This window comes from Magnolia sinica, chromosome 3 (genome assembly GCF_029962835.1).
Source record: "Magnolia sinica isolate HGM2019 chromosome 3, MsV1, whole genome shotgun sequence".
NCBI lineage: Eukaryota > Viridiplantae > Streptophyta > Magnoliopsida > Magnoliales > Magnoliaceae > Magnolia > Magnolia sinica.
The window spans coordinates 108,241,266-108,248,306 of record NC_080575.1 but is presented as its reverse complement, the minus strand read 5'-3'; the positions used below and the strand labels follow the sequence as shown (position 1 = coordinate 108,248,306).

Genomic DNA, 7,041 nt, shown 5'->3' with positions numbered 1-7,041 from the left:
AAAAAAAAAAAAGCAGATCCAATTCTCACGTAGCCATAACAAGGAAACAGTGGTGATTGACTATTAATACGCCACAAAAATTTCTCAATAGGTCGGATGGCAAATAAGAATTACGAAAGTTAAGGTGGGCCATCAGAAGGTTTTAATGGTAGGGCGTTTAATCGCCACTGTTTCCTATAATATGGTCCATCTGAGATTTGAATGTTCTTCAATTTAGAGGATCATGCCCTAAAATGATATGAAAAAACCGATGGACGGCGTGGATTTAAAATATATGCACCTGACCCGATGGTAGGGGCTGCACCGAATCCGCTTCCCCCGGGATAGGCTGTCTTCATGCCACGGCATATCTTTCGCCGTCCATCCGAGAAAAAGGCCGAAATCGCGGCCGCAAGTCCTCTAGATCGTCCAGTTGCCGACACGTAGCAGAGGGACACGTGTCAATAATTTGCACGCCAGAAGCAGATATATAAAAATAAAGATTAAAAAAAACAGCTTTTATCCTATCCTATAAAAATGAAAAGCTCCGTGCTCTCTTTTGCTCTTCACCATCCAAACGATCGTCCTTTTCTTTCTCTGCACCAACAAAAGAAGAAGAAAAAAGTTCTCTCTCCCTCTCTTGATCACGACCGTCCATTTTAAGTTTTTAATGGATATGGCTTTGGGCCTTTCTCACCAGATCGGATCTCTCTGTGGGACACCGCTACCCACGTCGGAACCAGGCAGCGTCTCCGGCGACTCAACGACCGTCGCCCTGTGGAAATCCCAGACACCGAACCTTCGCTGCCGGATCAAAGGAGGCTCAGACGTCGACGCGCTTTCTCCGCCGGTGAGCCCCTGCCGTACGCCGTCGCCGGTGCTCGGCGGGATCCGGCCGGATTTGTCAGTGGCTTGTCAGGCTTTCGCTGCCGATGTGATGCCTGCGGAGGAGATGTTGGACGGGGTGCTCAGGGAGTACAGGGAGGGGGGTGCGCAGGTTAAAAGGAAGGGGGTGCCGGTTTACGTGATGCTGCCGCTGGACAGCGTGACGATGGGGAATACGGTAAACAGAAGGAAGGCGATGAACGCAAGCCTGCAGGCGCTAAAGAGCGCTGGGGTGGAAGGGGTGATGATGGACGTGTGGTGGGGATTGGTGGAAAGGGAAGCACCAGGGACCTACAATTGGGGTGGTTACGCGGAGCTTATGGAGATGTGTAAGAAGCACGGCCTCAAGGTGCAAGCGGTCATGTCCTTCCACCAGTGCGGCGGCAACGTCGGTGATTCTGTCACGTGCGTACGATAGCCTACTCCCTCTTATCTTGCGCCTCCTTTTTTTTTTTTTTGAAATCTACGCTGTCTCTTTCTCACCTCTAATTTTCTATTATCTAAAATCAGACGATAAATTTGCACAGACTTAAAAATGGGTAAAATCTTGCCTATGATGACAAAAATGCCCTTCGGCTTAATAGCTATTGACGGACATGCTTTTGAAATGAATCTCCTTCTACTAGTCGTTTTTTCAGTCTCTCTCTCTCTCTCTCTCTCTCTCTCTCTCTCTCTCTATCTTTAAGTAATTTAGTAAATTTTCAACTGAATAAGGGGTATTTGCGCTTTTTTTAAAAATAATAATAATAATAAATAAATTTTGAAGTTTGATGAGCGAACCTGCGGTACGTGAGTGTTCCGACAATGGCCCCATGGTTATGTAATCCAGATCGTTGTTCTGTCGCATCCGACCGCGGATGGACTATGCCCCATGAATATTCTGCTAGAAAGTATAATCTTAGCCGTTAGATTTGTGGGTATTTGAAAAAAAAAAGTTCCGTGTTGAACTGAAAGAAGTCCAAATATTAATCGATGGGATCGTGATTTTAGTACATGGACCATTCCACAATGGGACAACAAACCGATGGTCTGGATTGCCCAACCACGTGCCCCACTTCCAGAATTTTAAAAATGGGGGGCTCTGGATCTGAACGGGCACGTGCAGGGACCCAAAGTCTCGGATCCGGTCCGTACGTTTGAGTTCACGTGTTTAACTTGGAAATTCTAATAGAAATTCAGTATCTGTAGCGCGTATCTAGAGAGACAGGTTCACGTTAGCAAGTGTTTATGTTGACGCCCGATTTGCGCTGTGGTGTGTGCAGTATCCCCCTACCAAAATGGGCGGTGGAAGAGATCGACCGGGATCCGGATCTTGCATACACGGACCAATGGGGAAGGAGAAACTACGAGTACGTGTCCCTCGGCTGTGACACTCTCCCTGTGCTCAAGGGTCGAACCCCAGTCCAGTGCTACGGTGACTTCATGCGTGCTTTCAGGGATAATTTCAAACACCTTCTGGGCGATACCATTGTGGTAAGTTATTTCATCCACTAGTATGATTTATATACGCAGGCATACCTTCTGGGCGATACCATTGTGGTAAGTTATTATCTAATTGTTTGTTAAGTACTTGGACTCGTCCAAGTGATGGGCCACCATGCAAAAAATGCAATTTTGCAATCCTTAAAAGGGAAGATTAGATTCACCGTTTGATTAGTGCATTTTATCACTGTTCGTTTGACTCTTGGAATCTAAATGGATTCCATTGGTGCAGGGCTGAATTTGTATTTGGGTCATGAGAAAGTATTGGAAATGAATTTAAATGGGAATCTAATTTTCAAAATTTAACTCTTTTATAATTCCCTTATGATGGGTCGCAACATTTGGTTCCATTAACGAGGGGCTGAATTTGTGTCTGTGTCACCGTCGGATAGGGTGGAAATGGAAATTCAATCCCCAAAATTCCTTATATGATTTTCATCTTTAAGATGAGCTATAAGAAAAGACTTGATGACCTATGATCTGATGGAAGTTTTAGCCCTCAATAGAGTGGAATGTTGGAAATGGATTAAGGTAGCCAACCCCAATTAATTGGGAGAAGGCTTAGATGATTGTGATGATCTTTGAGCTGGGTTGCAGGATGGGTTGAAAAACATAAAAAGCCTCTTCTTTACTAGCAACTCTTTCCTAAGTATAGTAACATTGATAAAAACCAAAAATGGAGAAACCGAAATTGGAATAAACACATAAACTGGATTCTTAGAATAGATTCCCATCCCAAGCACAAAAACTGTATTCTTGGAATAGCTTTTTGGTACCAAACACACAGACAGAATATCTGTTTTCCCTGTAACAGATTTCCCTTTTTAAGATTCCAGGGAGGTAAGTGGCCTAGTGGAAGTGGTATGTTCTTGAAAGATTCTAATTGCTACAACCCCTGTAAGCTGGTTGGGTATGGGCTAGGAGTTTTAGATCCACAGATTGAGTCTGGACCCCAAATTTGGGCCTTACTGTTAATTCGGCTGCCTTTAGACCTAGCATGCTAGAGCCCATTAACCTCACCTAGCCCAATTGCCTGCATATGTTTTGTTGAATTATTAATATGATATTGCTACTGTCACTGTATTATTATTATTGTTATGATTATTTATCTGTACATGGTTGAATTTGGTTTGGATTCAGGCTGGGAGGGCCTGAATATGGGCTGCTTTCAGGCTCCGGCCTGGCTTAATGAGCTTAACATGTTTGCGGACTGGACTGGGGCCTCATTTTTCCTTGCAGTGGGCTGCAAATGGACCCAGCGATTCCTGCACATCTAGGCTTGTGCTGGATTTGGGCCTGGTTCCTCACGAGTTGGCCCTCTGGCAGTGAACCCATTCGGGCCTTCGGCTAGGGCGACAATCACTGACCCAGATCTGTTCAAAATGCCTAGAGAGGAGAGGCCTGTGGGCTGATTACTTGGGCCAGATAAAGAAAAGGTTCTCCTGGGATCATATTACAGCCACGGTAGTTTATTCATCAGGGCCCAGAAAAAAGAATGAAAAAAGAATAAAAGAAAAAAAATAAATAGAAAGAACGAAAAAAGAAAAAATCAGGCTATGTCTCGACAGACTGGCTACAGCCCATAGCCCGTGGGAATTTGCTAGCCAAGATGCTGCTGGGCCCGATAATGTGGTTCACAGTAGGGCTGTCAATGGGCCGAGCCGAGATCAAGCAAAATCCATTTGAAATAAGCCCTGCCTGCAAGCCCAGTCCTAATGGTTCAAAGCCGGGAGGAAGTGGACTTCAGGTCAGCCCTGCTTAATGGGGTCTGGATCAACAATGCATCTATGTAGTATTGAAGGGTAAATGTGCTTTATACACATGATCCTTAGCCTTCTGTAACAGTAGTTTCTGCCATTGTATGGTTGGTACCTCTCCCTGTTTGATCTCACAAGCTAATGTGGTTGGGTTCTTGTGCGCAGGAAATTCAAGTAGGAATGGGCCCAGCTGGTGAGCTTAGATATCCTTCATATCCAGAGCTGAACGGGACATGGAAATTCCCTGGCATTGGAGCTTTCCAATGCCATGACAAGGTATATATACATACATACACATGCAAGAGAAGCTCAATGGTTCTTGTAGCTTATTTGATCTTGCTCTGACTGTTAAGTACTGATGTTGCTGTGGGCATGTGATGCAGTACATGCTCAGTAGCTTGAAAGCTGCTGCTGAAGCCATAGGCAAGCCGGAATGGGGAAATGGAGGTCCGACCGACGCGGGTAGCTACAACAATTGGCCTGAGGATACCTCCTTCTTCTGCCGCGACGGTGGTTGGAACAGCACCTATGGTGAGTTCTTCCTCACCTGGTACTCCCAAATGCTACTCGAACATGGGGAGCGAATCCTTTCTTCAGCGGTGTCGATCTTCCAAGGCTCCGGTGTCAAGATATCAGTGAAGGTAGCAGGCATTCACTGGCACTACGGCACCCGTTCTCATGCGCCTGAGCTCACTGCTGGATACTACAACACCCGCCTGCGTGATGGGTACCTCCCAATTGCACGCATGCTGGCCCGCCATGGTGCTGTATTCAACTTCACCTGTATTGAGATGCGGGACCACGAGCAGCCCCAGGATGCACAGTGCGCGCCGGAGAAACTGGTCCATCAGGTGGCTCTCGCGACGTGTGAGGCAGGTGTCCCGCTCGCAGGGGAGAATGCATTGCCTCGGTACGACGAAACTGCCCATGACCAGATCCTACGTGCATCGTCGCTGAGCATTGGTGGTGGGGATGGGAAGGAGGACCGGGAGATGTGTGCATTCACGTACTTGAGGATGAACCCCAACCTGTTCCAGCCCGACAACTGGAGGCAGTTCGTGGCATTTGTGAAGAGAATGGGAGAAGGGAGGGAAGCGAAGCGGTGCCGGGAGGAATTGGAGCGGGAAGCTGATTCGTCCGTGCACGCGACCCAGCCTCTGGTGCAAGAGGCTGCTGTTGCTCTGATGAGCGGCTGAAGCGAAGGCTATCTTCGCCGGTAATCTTCTCCTCTTCTTTTTTCTCTTCTAGTGGGCCTGACCAATACAATAAATGGAGGTGACATTTATTACCTTCTTCCATACTATTGTGGTATTGGTCAGTGAGAAGAAGGGATGATCATGGACGGTGGAGATTAATAGATTGTGAGTAGGGATATGTAGAATATGTTATAACGTAAAATAAGCCCAGATTCTTTTCTAAAATACATGGGCTTTCTAATGCCAAAACTGATGTTGTAGATCTTCCCTTTATTCTTCTGAATGAAATAAATACTAGTATTCCTAAGAAATTTCCTATCATGGAACATCCAAAGTAGTGCGTTTGGTTGCACTGCTGACTTGAATTGCGATTTAATCCCCAGCATTCGTATTGAGTGTTGAAGGTCTGGGATTCAAATTGCAATCGTACGGGTGCGTTCGGTAACACCCACCAAAAAAAGCTACCACTGGCAGCGAGAAGCTGCTATCAAAGGGCATCCGATTAGTTTCTAGTTGTTATTGGATGGAATTCCTTCTCATGTACATCGAAACACAGATTTTCTTTGAAGAATAGGGCAGGAATTCCTTTCTTTTTGTTGTTTGAAAAGCCTGACCTTGGTTCAGTAGAGAAGTACTAATGGTACGGGACGAGATTATTCAGCTCCCAGCCGTCCAATCGAAGAGAATTGGACCACACCATCCTAGTCTTATTTCTTGTTTTGCACATGTGACTCTTTATATATCAAGCATGCGTCATCATGTGAGGCCAATGTGCGATGGTTTTGGATGATCTCAACCGTCCTGCTTCTTAGTAAAAGATGTTTGGATCAGAGCATAATCAAACCTAACAGGTGATCCCAACCATCGATTGGTGGATTTCAGTGCACAGGCTCCCTGTTTATGATCTATCCATCAACGTATCGATTGGTGGATTTCAGTGCACAGGCTCCCTGTTTATTATCTATCCATCAACGTTTTGCATCCAGACGATGGTTGGTTGTGGTAGGATCTGAAAGTTGTTTGGGATCCAACGGTCTTTGCACGTGGTGATCTGGCGATGCATGTGGGCCCTATGTGGGGCTACACACGGACTAAACTGGATGTCATAATGCACCTGTTTCATGCAAGTGGGGCCCGTGGCTAGTTGATGTTACATGATGTCATTATGGGGCCGTTCAAAGATGGCGGAAGACCCAAAAAATCTCGGAAGGTTTAGCCACCAAATCTTTTGTATTTTTCTCTTCAAACTCTATTTGTGGGCCTCCGATCAAAGGGTTCAGAACCTCCTCTAATATAGTCAAGTGTTGTGGGGAATGTCACATCTCCAGTAGGACCCAGAAGATTGATTGAACGATTCTAGTCACCGACTAATAGATACTGGTTTGTTGAACTCCTACTTTCATCTAAACCGTTCATTAGATGTCCAATCAGCTGTATTAGAACTTTTATCTGGGTGTAACATTTGGTTTAGTAAGTTAATGAGAATAGGCCCAGTACTTGGGACGGTTTGATTTGAGTTATATGCCCGCCAAATTGCACATTTCCGTGGTGGAGAGCGTGGGCCTGTGAGGTTCCTCAAGGGCCCAAATTTATCAGTTGCTGAGATTGGGCATCAGTGCCGGCTAGCCCATTTAGCTTTCTGTTTTCGACCGTCCATTTCTCCAATAACATGTTGCCCACCAAATCTAGTGTGTGATCTTTGATCTATCCTCCATCTATCCACAAACGGACGCATGACTTGG

At 45.8% G+C, this 7,041-nt stretch overlaps 1 protein-coding gene across 1 annotated transcript; it reads left to right on the top strand.

Moving 5' to 3' along the window:
• Positions 1–535: 535 nt before the first annotated feature.
• LOC131240626 (beta-amylase 1, chloroplastic) lies at positions 536–5,610 on the top strand. Its single transcript, XM_058238968.1, has 4 exons — positions 536–1,269; positions 2,127–2,337; positions 4,269–4,379; positions 4,487–5,610. Exons 1-4 carry the CDS (start codon positions 650–652, stop codon positions 5,297–5,299), a joined length of 1,755 nt encoding a protein of 584 aa, XP_058094951.1. The 5' UTR covers positions 536–649; the 3' UTR covers positions 5,300–5,610.
• Positions 5,611–7,041: the final 1,431 nt, after the last annotated feature.